The following is a 13,388-nucleotide window of genomic DNA, read 5'->3' as shown; positions in this document are numbered from 1 at the left end:
GCACGGTCTGGGTCCCTGCGGCGGGGTCTGGGGCCTGGGGCCTGGGGCCTGATTTGCCCGCCAGGCCTTGCAGAGAAAGAGTAACAGACCACATTCACCCAGAGCAAAATCAGGCTGACACAGTGAAGATGTTTTATGCTTTGTTTAAACGGTGAGTGTCACGACTCCTGGAATAACAATCTGGCTGAACAACTGACACACACTTTTCCTTCTGGTATGCCTTTGCAGAAACTGTTCCCCGTGCTGCAAGATTAACTGATAGCATCTGTGGGCATTCCGGCCCCGTCCCTCTCCTCGTTCCTTCCGACCTGCAGGCTTCTCTTCTCTGCCTGTTTGCAAAGGTGCAGGGGCCCAAGAGCCGCTGTCCCCTCTGCCCCCCACCCCCGGCTTGCGGCCAAAGCGCGGGTCCGAGCTCCGTTGCCAAGCCTGCTGACCCCTCGCTTCCAGCCCGGCCTCTGAAGGCGAAAACAATCCTCAGAGCCCGGCCCTCCCACTGCCGGTGATAGGCTGCCTGGAATAGCTACGGCCCGTGTCACCGAAAAGGGCAAAGCCTTCGGAAATAGAAACAAAGTTGGTTGCAAATCTCCCTGGCTTTGCCCAAAGCTCCCCCCTCCCTCGTTAGCATGCGAGCATGGGGAACGTGACCGCTGCTGTCAGAGCGGGCCGCCGGGGTGGCCGGGAGCCGCGGCGGCCGCGGTGACTTCCGCGCGACCATGGTACCTGCGGAGAACCCCGAGGGCCCCGGGCTGCTGAGCCCGCGGGACACGGCGGCGGAGGCGCAGCGCAGCGGCAGCCCGCGGCCTGCCCGGGCCCGAGGTAAAGCGGGGCGCTCTCGCTCCTGTGTGTGCGTGTGCGTGTGCGTGTGTGTGTGTGTGTGTGTGTGCGCACGTGCGCGTGCGAGGTGCGTGCACAGAGAGAAGGGGACAGCGTCCCGTGGGAAGGAGCGGGCAGGAGGTGCAACGTGAAGATCCAGAAGCCCCGGGGCCGGCAGGTCGGGTCCACCGATGGGTTGACAGAATGTGTCACTCTTTCATTTGGGGAAGAGTCACTGGCAAGAGAGTCCCATGTGTAAACACACACACACACACACACTTTTTCATTTATTGCCTCAAGTGGACAGTGTGTCACAAGTGGACATTCAGAACCACCAGGTTTTCAATCAGTATCTTAAGCAGGCTTCAGAAAAGTAGTTACGTAATCAATGAACACAACTTTCTTTTCTAAAGTTCCCAGCCAATGCTTGTCATGAATTTGTAATGAATTTCCAGCCTAAAACCCCTGCTCGATTTGCTCCCGCTCTCTTTCCAACTGGCCTTTCAAACTCAGGTTCCTTTCATACTTCTTCCTTCCGGAGGTGAAATTTGACAAAGTTTTAATTCACTTCAGTGGTCTTTTGCTATACCAAGTCCTGGCCGTGGCTTCCACATTCACAACTCCCACAAACACGGCGCAAGCTCCTGGCTAACCTCTCCTACTCTGTTAGTCAGTTCCCAAAGGAATAGAAAGAATCATAATAGGAAATTAAATCAACACAGATAATTCTGTGTAAGGCCTTCCCCAGCTCTGCTCCCCTTCACCGTACAGTAAGTAGATTCCCAACCATCAGTTGGAATTTCATGAATAATCCAGAACACTAAGTGACACAAAAGGCATGTACCTTCCACCTTGTGATGGCTTTATAAAGTCATGTTTGCATCCTGGGTTTGTCTGATCCGGGGCTTGAGTCCGTGACCCCCCCCCCCCCCCCCGCCCCCCAGAAGGCCTGGAGAGGCTCCTCAGCAAGGAGCCTCGGTCAGCCTTCCCAGCCCTGATTCCTGCTCAGCTTTGCTCCAGCTTTCCCACTTGTGGTCAAGAATGAATGCCTGGGGTCACCCTTCAGGGTGGCCAAGTCCTCTCCTAAGCAGAGCTCCTCTTCTCCACGTGTGCTTTTTGTCTCTGAGCAGCCCAGGAAGGCTTGTATTTGAGGGTTCAGGGAGAGAGCCGCAGTGTTCTCTTCAACTTCCTGAAAGATTGAGCTGCAGAGCTTGTTGAGGTGCCCAAATCAACAAAAGTGTTCACTAAATAGTTGGTGATAATGTCACAAAGAAGAAAAGAAACTCTGTCCTGAGGGGGCCTCTACAGCAACAATGAAAAATGAACTATTTAATTTCGATAGGGCTTTGAAAGCACTGTGTACTCCTAATAGGTTAAACTGCGCAAGTGCACAATTATCCTGAGGTGGGGTCACGAGTATCTGTGTTTGGAAAGATTGCAGATATGCACAAAATGCAATTAAAGTGCAACTGTTTATGTTCTAAAGAAGTGAAAGATGAATAAATACTGTAAGTTATTTTAAAATTTTTAAAATTTAATTCTAATGAAACTTCATTGCGTAGAAAAGGAAGCTGAAGTGTTTTCCCCAAATCTTAAATGAGCAAAACTTTGATTTGTGCTATAGTTTATATTTAGATGAATACAAAACATTTTAGTACTACTTGTGCAAATTTTCCTAAGTTGTCTGAGATGGACCCAAAGGTAATGTTACATATATCTGTATCGACCGAATGCATAGTGCAAGCTCACTCTGTGGTTTGGGATTATACTTTAGTCTGTTTTATGAAGATGTTGAGGCTTAATAAAATAACGCTCGTCAAATACTTCTTTTCACTTCTTTGTATTTTAAACTTTCATAGTTTCATCCAGGAAATTCAGAGTATTTAAATATGCTCAATAATTATCATACTTGCCCTGCATTTGAAGATACAGGTTTTTCTATATTCCTACATGGGAAAATTAAAGCACAAAGAGGAAAGAGTCCTACAACTCAGGGCAAGATAATTAAATCATTTGGGATGCCAAAAAAACAAATCAAAACAAGAATTTCTAAACTCCGCGATAGCACCCGTTAATGCTTCGATGTGCAATGAAAAATGTTGGCAGATCTCATGCGGCCATCCCTGCTTAAACTGGAGAGAATGCTTTGTTCCAATGGCTAGAAGCTAAAAACACTTAAATTCCTTTTCAAAAAGTTATAATTCAAAGTGCATATATTTTCAATAAATTTTTCAGTGCTTACAGACATAAACGACCTCCTAGGCAGGACTGAGCTCAATCCTGATGCCTAGAGCTGACCACAACATAGGTGATGTTAGGAAAGTGCAGGGCTAGAACATCTCACACAAGGGAGAGATGTGTGGTTGGCGCAGGTCTACTCAGTGCTGGCACAAACTCACCTCGGTGTCTCTGGCCTGGGAGGCCTGATGCCTGCTCTTCCATCTCAGGAAGTGGGTCTCTCAGGCTCTTCCAATTTCGTGTTTCAAAAGTCTGAGATTTAAGAGATGCTCACTTGTGTTAATCAGATGAATAGCCAAAGGCAGTTGTTCTCAAACTTATTTAAATCTGTGAGACTCCTTTTTACAAATGAAAAGCTGAAGAGGTGATCTATATGTAAGAGAGGTAATCTTAGCACATCTCTGGAGGACAGAGGGGAGGCAGAGCAAGGAAAATCCTGTGGCAGGTGGCTCCCTGCTCCCTTGTTTTTTAAAAATATATTTATTTACCCATGAGAGACACCCTGCTCCCTTTCCACCCATGTATCGCTGAAGGCTGAGCAGGGTCCTGGGTGGGGCCAGGTTAGCAAACCACAGGTTCATCACTTCTCCGCTCATGCAGGCCATGTCTTTGAGGTCAGGGCATTTTTACTATGCTCTTACTGAGTCTTGGATTCTCAGGGTTAGCCTAAAGCAGGCCCGCTTGGATTTAGTCCGGCTTAGCTTTCTCAGCCTTCTTTGGGCAGCTTGAGAGGAAGCCTACTTGTAAGAGAGCTGAGAAGACTTTTAGAAGCAAGCTTATCCCCAGGGAAGAGTAAGTCTGGCCAAACAGCTCCACCTCCTAACAGAGCTTGGTTGTGAGACAAAGGGTTCTAACAACAACGAACCAGTCATTTGGGGAACACCCGGGGCCTTAGCGATTACCATTTTTTCCAGGCTTTCCATCAGTGAAAGAGTGATAAATCCTGTGACAAAAAATTATTGTGTTTTAAGAACAGGCGTTATTTAATAAGTTGATAGCTGATAACAAATTAATGTATGCAGCTTGATATTGCCATGGGAATGACAGGATTTATAGGTATGCTAATCTATGAGACACTGTAGACTCTTGTCTGGAAATAAGACCAGATTTAAAGATAACCATCTCCCTTTTCACTGTAGTCAGCTTAGCTCTGACTGTGCATTTAATGTCATTTGGAAATTATATCAAAAGTCTAAATTTGAGGCTTTTTGTGACTGTGAGGCTCCAGCCAATGACTTCTCCAAGATCTAGAAAGAGAGAAGCCTCTAAGCAAACATGGCGGGACCTGTTTCACCACAAACTCTGGGTGGTGTTTGGCTCACATAGCCAGGGCTCTTGTCTCCCACTGAGATCACTGTGACCTAGAGAGGGCAGGGAGATTGCCCCTTGCCACCACAGCAGCAGACATGCATTGGTGGGACCCTGCAGGTGGCAGGGCCTGGCAGACACAGATGAAGCCATTAATTAAGCAATGTGACTGACCTGCAGGGCTGAAATTAGTCAGCAGGCACCAGTGTGCCTGAGCCGGTTTTACAGCTCATGTCTCTTTGAATAGGCCAATGCCCCTTTCCCAGTTGGTAAATATTTTTAGCATCACCCTTCTGTCTGGTAAGATTGCTAGTTGGAGCAGAGGCCTCTGAGATTCCAGGAACACACCTTGTGGTAGTCTTGAATTTATGTTGTTTGTGAATTTTCAAGGGAGTACTTTTTAGTGGGCTGGATCTTATATTAGCTGGTAAAAACAACAATAAAAAAAAAACCAACCACAGAAATACCCTCAAAATACAATGAATTCACCCTGGAGCTACCTAAGGAAACTACAATTTGCATGTGTAAATCAAAGGTGATTCAGCCAATTTTAGAATGCTGGTTTTAATTGCTGTGGATATGTGGGATTATATTTTTCATTCAAGAATAGTTTTTTTTATTTTTAAGATTTTATTTATGTATTCATGAGAGAACACACACACAGAGAGGCAGAGACCCAGGCAGAGGGAGAAGCAGGGTCTCTGCAGGAAGCCAGATGCTGAACTCCATCCCAGGACTCCTGGACCACAACCTGAGCCAAAGGCAGATGCTCAACCAATGAGCCACCCAGGTGCCCCAAGAACAGTTAGTTCTTAAATATGGTTTTGGAGGTAGCTTCTTCTCAATTGTAGGAACAGAAGGCATACTTAGCCTAAGGGTGGAAAAATTCTGAGAGCTCCTAATGGCCCTCCATTAGTGTGCAATTAGCTTGTGCTTCTAGGCATTGAAATAGCTATTTACTCAGATTGTATGAGGAAATGTTGGTTGTATAGGATTCTTAAATTGGAGGGCTCCCTGGTTCAATTTTTTCTCATGGACTGTCTTCCCCAAGAAGATGAGTTATTGAATAAAATAGGGGATGAAAGCCTTGCAAAAAGATACCAAGTTATGGTGGTGAGTGAGGGGGAAAATTGAAATGGGCTTCTTCCCATGAGACTGTTGGACCAAATACCAGATAAGGATAATTTCTCATCCATCTTCCCTCAGAAAGTACCCAATCTCTGTTAAAGGCAAAAGACTTGAAATCGCCCCAGATATTTCCCAACTGAAACTTTGAGTCAACTATATAACCTTTATAATAAATCATAAATTCATAAGAGTTCTTTTAAATTCAATTTTTGTTTGTTTTGGCTCATTGGCATCATTTTACTTCCCATGTCACAGCAGTCTTTTATGCATCTGCTAAAAAGTTATGCCTCGATAATACACCAATTTTTCTATACAATTTAGGTAGACATAATAGTGAGACTAAAATAAATTATCATATTATTTTAATTTTAGTAGCTTTCATTCTTTTTGGACAATTACTCACTTTATAAAGTGCCAAAATATCAGGGAGAAAAACACAGTTCCTTTGTTTGACTTATAGGAGTATTTTTTTTTTCCCTTGGGTAAATCAAGTATAATTCATCTTTAAACTGTTAAATGGTGCTTCCCATGGAAGTAATTGTTTCTCGGCAGCACTAATGACTCAGTCAGCCTGGCATAGTTAGGCTCTGGGGGTTGTTGGTCACATCCATATTATTTTCTCCAAAATGCGGTGCTCCTGCACTCACCTGCTTCCACGCTTTGTGGAAGCTGGAGTTGGTAGCAATGTGCAATGTTAACTTAGAAGCCAGCCCAAAATGGCATCTCAGCCTCAAATGTGCAGGACTTTTATGAATAGAGAGAAAAGTTGTGATTAAGATCAATTTGTAAGGTAAGAGAGCATTCCCAAGCTAATGAAATGTTTCAATTTCCACTGGGAGACAAAACTGTTGAAACCCCAAGGCAAAAAATCACAGGAACAATTTTTTGTGATGTAAGCCCAATTATGTGTAGGTACCGCCCAAAACAAAGGAATTCAAGAATTTATGAAAAGGCATCATTGTTATGCTGGAAACAAGGTATCATTTTACTTCCTGCGCTATCAGTAAGGGAGACTGTTTCAGTTTTACTTCCTTGTTATGGCAATTTTATCTCACTGATTCAGACTAAACAAATCTCTGTTGAAGGATTATTGTAGTGCTTCTATTACTATTATCCCTTCTTATCTTTATAACAAAACTTCACAAATATTATCCCCAGTTCACAGATAAGCAAACTGAGGCTAAGAGAATTGCAGCACACATTTACTAAGGGCTTATTACCATGCGCAACACACTGTTCTATCTCATGAATTCTCATAACGACTTTATGAAGTAGGTAATGTTATTATTTATATCTTAGGAATGAAAACATAGAGGAACAGAAAGGTTAAGGGACATGTCACAAGCTAGCTGGCAGCTAACCAGGCACTCTGATTCCTGACTGTACCTTCACCATTAAGCCCACGCACCTCCAAGAGAAGCAAAGGGGCTTGCTGCAGGAAGCATGGATAGGTATTATGTGGCAGAGTCTCAGTATCCTAAGATCCACTCCAGGGGTTTGCCCACTTGACCTATAATACCATCCAGTCCTGATGTCTCTACTTCCTGCTCTGTTCTGTGATCTGATGTGGGATTTGGGGTCCCTGTTTCACTCATTTCAGAACTTTATTGCATTTTATTTTAGCTAGTTCCCTAATTTTCCATGCAACATGTCTTTGGCTTTAAGATTATAGGTTCCAAAATAAAATATATAGTCTAGTTCCTATCAGAGTTCTGAACTGACTGCAAGTACTGTGGGCTTGGAAAACCCCGTGCAGTACATTAGAGGTAGGGACTATGCCTGATCTCTGTATTTCCATCAGGGATCACATGCAGGAGGGACAGGTAACCACCATCTTAAACCATCAAATCCAGATTGAACAGTGACCACCTTGCTGATTGCACCGTTTATCCAGATGAACCTGTCACCGTCTGTGCCCAACACATAGTATTGTTACATAGCACATGCTTAATTGTTAAATGGGGAAATGAATTAAGTGTTCAGCTGAACTAAAGAACATTTAATTAATTGATTAGTTAATTAATTAATTAATTTTAAAGATTTTATTTATTTATTTGACAGAGAGCAAAGGAGCACAAGCAGGGGGAGTGTGGCAGAGGGAGAGGGAACCCAATGTGGGGTTCCATCCCAAGACCTGGAGATCATGACCTGAGCCACAGGCGGATGCTTAACCTACTGAGCCACCCAGGCACCTCACTAAAGAACATTGTATTTATTTATTTCCTTTAATATTGTATTTATTTGACAGCGAGAGTACGAGAACAAATAGGCAGAGGGAGACACAGGCTGCCCACTGAGCAGGGAGCCTGATGTGGGGCTTGATCCCAAGACCCTGGGTTCATGACCTGAGCTGAAGGCAGATGCTTAACCAACTGAGCCACCCAGGTGCCCCCTAAAAAGAACATTTTAATTCAGCAATACTTACTGAGTTGGATATTTCAGAGTGAAGAAAGACATGTAAGACATTATCCATGTCTATAGATTTTACCAACTCATGAGAAAGATAAGAATCTAAGTAATTACAAGGTCATCTTAGGAAATGTTGAGTCTACTAAGAATCAGGCATGATACTAGATCCTGGGTCCAGAGGTGAATAAGAGACATCCATGCAAGGCAGATGCTCATTGCCAACCGGTGGAGAAAGAAGGGATTGGGGAACCCAAGATGGAGGAGGTGGCCAGATAAATGACACCATGCTATGCTAGTGCCCAGGGGACAGCTCAGCCAGTTTTTAATGGGTTCTGGAAGAGAGTAGAGTGAAGCTGAGTCAAGAAGGTATAACTGAGGTCAGTGCATTTCCAGAGAGCGTTATAAGCAGAGTAAATGGCTTATATACAAGTTTTGAGAAGAGAGAATAGCACATCCAGGGATCTACAGATATTTCTGTATGACAAGAGCACAGAGTTCATCCAGGGGCCAGAGGATGACAAAGGAATCTGGAGATGTAAGCAGGGACCATATCAAGAAACCTTTGTGTGCTAAGTACCATGAGAGGAAGAATTCTTAGGAAGAGGCTGTATCAGATTAGGGAAACCAAGCAAGTTTCTGAAAGTGATCATAGTGGCAATAGAATTAGGGAGTCCTAGAACCCTCACCTGCACCTTGAAATCCTCCAGCTTCCTGGGGTCACCATTCCTTTAATATGTAAATAAACGTAGCTCCAGCCACCACAGGGTCTCCTTGCTTGCCAATCCCCTCTGCCCATCCTCAAACACACACTGTACGCCTTAGGAGTCTTGTGGTTCTTCTGATCACTTTTTCTACCAGCTTCCTGTTTCCACCAGATTCTTAATTTTCACCTCGTGCAACTAGTCTTTTCTCTCATCCTTGCTCCAATTTACGCATAGGATGAGAGAATTCTTCCTTCACATTCATTCCTTCTTCCTTCACATTCTCAAATTCCATTCATACAAGCTCTCTGTGGATCATTACTATGATTTGAAGAGAGCTATAGTTCTATTAAATATTTGATGGGCCCATTCTTAAAATTCCCCTGTCAAATCCACCATAGGAAATTTATTGTAAACCAACTTTTCTTTTTTTAACAGTTTTTTTTAAATTTTTATTTATTTATGATAGTCACAGAGAGAGAGAGAGAGAGAGGCAGAGACACAGGCAGAGGGAGAAGCAGGCTCCATGCACCGGGAGCCCGACGTGGGATTCGATCCCGGGTCTCCAGGATCGTGCCCTGGGCCAAAGGCAGGTGCCAAACCGCTGTGCCACCCAGGGATCCCTAAACCAACTTTTCTAAAACCCACAGGCCTGTGGCCTATTTCTTTATGTGGCTACCCCCCCCCCCATTTTCCCACCCCCATCCCAACTCCTCCCCTACAACTTGATAACCTGTCTGTACCTTTGCTTCCATTTCTCCCATTTCTGGGCATTCTTAGCCATTTTTTAAAAGATTTTATTTATTTATTCTTGAAAAACACAGAGAAGCAGAGACATAGCCAGAGGGAGAAGCAGGTTCCCTGTGGGGAGCTCGATTTGAGACTCCATCCTGGGACCCTGTGATCACGACCTGAGCCTAAGATGCTCAACCACTGAGCCACCCAGGCTCCCCCAGCCATTCTTTCTTGAACTCTTTCTCTTCCTCTCTGTCTGTCTCTCTCCCTCCCACATACAGACATCAACATTTGTCGTTTATTAGTATATAAAACATTCTTGGCTTTTTTCTTCTCTCTCTTTCCCATTGTCCACTTGTTTATTATCAGCATGCCCCATGCGGCTCTCCCTTAATACCCAGGGGACCCTCCAGGTATTAGGCTTGATAAATAAAGTGCCCTTCCTAAGAGCTTTACACCCACAGGCTTTATAGTATTATTTGTTTCTTCCCATTTTATTTCCCTCATTTAAAAATTTTAAATGCACCAAGGATGATTCGCAGTCATTTTCAAGTATGTAGATCCCTTTAACAACTCCTTCAACAACTTTAAATCCTCACATCATAATCTTCACAGGTTTGTATTTGTTGATTGGAAAATACAGGCTGATGGAAAGCTACTGTGTAATCACTGGCACTTTGAATTTTTAAAAAATGTTTTTATCACGACTGCATACATTTGAAATATTAAGGTGCAGTTATGTATGTTACTATTTTTTCTCAACATTCACTGGTCATTGATGGGACAAGGATCCTTTTTAACGATTTTGTTAATCCTCAAATGTCCACAGCTCCCCACAGCTCACACAAACTGAGAGCCCCATCCAGGAAGCCTCAGAGGTCTCTAGGTGAGGTAGCTGCTGGTTTGCTCTCCAGATTCATCCTGTTCCTTAACTGTCAGTTGAAAATATCTGTAAAACACATGGAAGGAGATGCAAAATTACAAATACATGAGAGCCAGATATATTCATCAATAAATTAGGATTTAACCCTAAATAAAATGCAAACATGGGCCTCATGCATAAAAGGCAGTAAAATGTCCAGCTTTCCACAAACTCTCACTGGGCATCTGTAATTGAGACCATTTTCAGGAGCCAGCTAAAGGGCAGACACCTGCATGGACCCCTGGAGCCGCTCTGGCAGGGAGTCGAAGTTTTGTTCCACAGTCCGGTCTTCCCAGCCATCCTGTTACAAAGACTTCTCTTTCTCTCTTGGGGACTACAGTTTCGATGTCAGCAACTCCGGGCAGGTAGGAAAGATAGCAGCTCGCTGTGTTCCAGAACATGACATCAGTGTTAAGAAAGGACAAAGCTCGGATGAGCCACTGGAATGGTGCCTTCCAGAAGCTGTAGTTTGGCATGTACTGGTTTTGACAGGCAAAGAACTTTACTGGCCTCTTGAGATCATGCAGGAATGATATCTCTTATTCCTGCTCAGGGGACCAAAAAATGGAAGCAAAAATTCCTTCCTCAGTCCAACAGAGTCACATCAGAAAATTAACTACCAGACATCAGAAATTTGGCCAGCAGCTGCGATGTAGTTTGGTGAGGTCCAGAGCCCACTGCCAAGAGAATTCTTGAGAAGTCTGCAGTGCAAGAAGGTGGTTGTATTATGCGCAGGGACGGGACCCATGGGCAGGAAAAGCTGCTGCCTCAGGGTTGTGATGGGTGGTGATTATATTCTTGGAAGTTGGGGGATGCAAGGGAAAGGGAGGTTTTAAGGGGCAGCTGGGTGGCTCAGCAGCTGAGCTTGTGCCTTCGGCTCAGGGCGTGATCCCGGGTCCTGGGATAGAGTCCCATATTGGGCCCCCTGCAGTGAGCCTGCTTCTCCCTCTGCCTGTGTCTCTGGCTCTCTCTCTGTATCTCTCATGAGTAAATAAATAAAATCTTTAAAAGGGGGTAGGGGCTTTGAAAAGAACTTTTGTGTGCTGAAGAGGATACTGGAGGCCTTGCCTTTGTCAAGTTGCTTTGCCCTCTAGTAAAGCATCAACATGAAGATAGTTGGGAGCTCTCTTCTGGGTTAGTTAGGGTATTGATAAGAATGCTTTTTTTCCTTGTAAATCAAGAAGACATTTTGTAAACTGAAGGAGACTCCTGTCTTGCAGGATTGTGATCTCTCTTAGTTAACCATTTGTTTTTTTCCACCTTTCCCTTAGTTTTCAGGCCACCAGGAGTGCCTGAGGAATGTCACACTGGTCCCACCTGGGGGCTTGCTGGGTGTTGGCTTGTGCCTTGCCCTCAGCTTGCCTTCTGCTCCCTCATCAGCTGTACATACCTATGGGTCCTCCCGGCCTCAGAGCAGTTCCCAGCTGCCACCAGGTGGCTACAATGTGGTGTGTCAGACACTGAAAACCCGCCAGCTGCTCCAACTCCCTTCTCCTTTTCTGCCTTTCCTATCTGGGGAAACTAAAATATTCAGGTACTCATGTCTCAGCCTCTCTTGCCAAGCTTGACCATGGAACCCTCTGGTTCTGGCTAGTAAGACTTTAGGGTGAGTCTTCAGCTAGAGCTGAAGGTTACGTTGGCAAAAACAGATTAGAGGAGAAAAGCATCCACATTTATTTAAGTTCTACATGACTTGGGAGCCTTCGCCAGGAAATTAAGACTGTAAGAAATGGTTAAGGCTGAGTGTTTTTATGCTCAGCTGGATGCAGAGTGGACAGCCATGGAGCAAAGTGACAGGTCAAGCTGTTTGAGGTAAGTGTAGCAAACTAGGGGAGACTTGGCAAGGCCTGTTTGTTTGGATCCTTCGAGGCCTCTCTTCGTTTTCAGAGATGAGCTTGCTCCCTTCCTGTGGGTGTGTGTGGGGGGGTACCTCTCATGTGAGGGTTTGTTAATCTACTTCAGGGGAGATGGACAGTGGGGAGGTGAGAGGAACCTTCTGCTTCTCCCATTTTTTCAGACTCCTTCAGCTTAAAATACTCAAGAAGCCAAGGTACCACATTTTAAGGGTTGCATATCCTGAAACCCATCATCTTCTGCAGAGCTTCTGGAAAGTTCTCTCCCCCAGAAAAGGAAAAAGGCCTTTTGCCCCAAGCCTTCTTCCATTGTCACCTGCCTTTGAATTTGGTTGTGAGAGAATCGTGCCTGGAGCTGTGGCAGCCACCTTGCACATATAGTGACAAACCGGGGACAAAACCAACCCTCTGAAGAGGTAGGAACAAAGGATGGGTAGAGTGTGAATCCTTGGAGACACCAAACTCAGCTTGGTCTTCTCGCTAATTAAACAGTAAACAGTAAATGCCACAATGTTTTAAACCCTTGTTTTTTAGGTTTTGGTTTCTTATAGTCAAAAATATCGTAACTGATCTGGGGGCTGGGTAAAAGGAAGGCAGCTAATCTGGCCATTGGCAAATACATTTTAAAAACAAAGACAAAGGATGCATTTTAAGATTTCTTTTTTAAGGGAGCATATATAAATTTTGGAAAGCATCCGATTTCTGTTGTCTGTAGTTTTTGTAAAAGTGGACTCTGACAAAAAGAGCTTAGGACAACATCTGACCATGATTTAAATCGAAGTGAAGATGGGCCTGAGGACAGGTGCAGACAGACCTGTGTGAACCTGGAATGAGTGAGGGGACTCTAAAGCCACAGGGGCAGAATTATTATCTGAAATCTGTGACATGGAGGATAAATAGGAAGAGCTATTCTAGGTGCACAGAAAAAGGGCAGGGAAGACAGACCTAGGAAATGAGATGAACGAATATATATAAGGAACACAAAAATAGTTATTACTAAACAAGTAGGTGGAAAACTCAAAATACTAGATGTCTTTTCTCAGTAGAAGAATTCAGGTAGTAGCAGCAAAATTCGGAAGAAACAAACATCCAGACCTATCCTGGGGACAGTCTCACACTGAAGGAGGAAAGGAAGGAAGGAAGGAAGGAAGGAAGGAAGGAAGGAAGGAAGGAAAGAAAGAGAAAGAAAGAAAGAAAGAAAGAAAGAAAGAAAGAAAGAAAGAAAGAAAGAAGAAAGAAAAGAAGGAGAAGTCTTACCTGTAATCAGCAGAAGTAGAGAGT

The 13,388-nt window shown here is 44.2% G+C and overlaps 1 protein-coding gene across 3 annotated transcripts in view; it reads left to right on the top strand.

The window, feature by feature from the left end:
* The first annotated feature begins 523 nt into the window (after positions 1 to 523).
* The window catches only part of SLC2A12 (solute carrier family 2 member 12), an 83,352-nt gene continuing 70,487 nt past the window's right edge, over positions 524 to 13,388 (top strand). The window contains exon 1 of one of the 3 annotated variants that reach the window (XM_072824223.1): positions 524 to 816. In XM_072824223.1, the coding sequence (XP_072680324.1) occupies positions 714 to 816 (103 nt within the window). In that variant the 5' untranslated portion in view covers positions 524 to 713. The remainder of the gene's footprint in view (positions 817 to 13,388) is intronic. The other 2 variants (XM_072824220.1, XM_072824219.1) reach the window with 2 other exon arrangements.

The sequence above is a fragment of the Canis lupus genome, chromosome 1, assembly GCF_048164855.1.
Source record: "Canis lupus baileyi chromosome 1, mCanLup2.hap1, whole genome shotgun sequence".
Classification (NCBI taxonomy): Eukaryota; Metazoa; Chordata; class Mammalia; order Carnivora; family Canidae; genus Canis; species Canis lupus.
The sequence above is the reverse complement of the archived record's forward strand: the minus strand, read 5'-3'. Positions and strand labels throughout refer to the sequence as shown.